We start from the raw sequence: 271 nt of genomic DNA on the forward strand, positions 1-271 counted from the left end.
GTGTATGTTTCTTGTGATGCCTGTTTGTGTGTGCATTCATTGATTTTTGTGTGATTGTGTATAAATAGGAGGCCATGGTGCGTTTCCCTCTGAAGGAGGTCCAGTCAACTCGCACCCAGAGACCAACTTCAGGCTCCAGTTACCCATATGTGGAGATCATGATAGGAGACCTGCTCAACCAGCGCATCACACAGCTACAGCTGGAGCAGGTGTGTGTGTATGTGTGTGTGTGTGTGTGAGTGAGAGAGAGAGAGAGACAGAGAAAGAGAGA

At 48.0% G+C, this 271-nt stretch overlaps 1 protein-coding gene across 1 annotated transcript in view; it reads left to right on the forward strand.

The window, feature by feature from the left end:
- Positions 1–209, forward strand: part of myo15aa (myosin XVAa) — a gene marked incomplete at its 3' end in the record, with an annotated part of 31,038 nt that extends 30,829 nt beyond the window's left edge. Inside the window, 1 exon segment of the mRNA XM_035655011.1 lies at positions 69–209. Coding sequence (XP_035510904.1) covers positions 69–209 — 141 coding nt within the window.
- Positions 210–271: the final 62 nt, after the last annotated feature.

This window comes from Morone saxatilis, unplaced genomic scaffold (genome assembly GCF_004916995.1).
Source record: "Morone saxatilis isolate NCDOM2014 unplaced genomic scaffold, NCSU_SB_2.0 Contig14, whole genome shotgun sequence".
Lineage (NCBI taxonomy): Eukaryota > Metazoa > Chordata > Actinopteri > Moronidae > Morone > Morone saxatilis.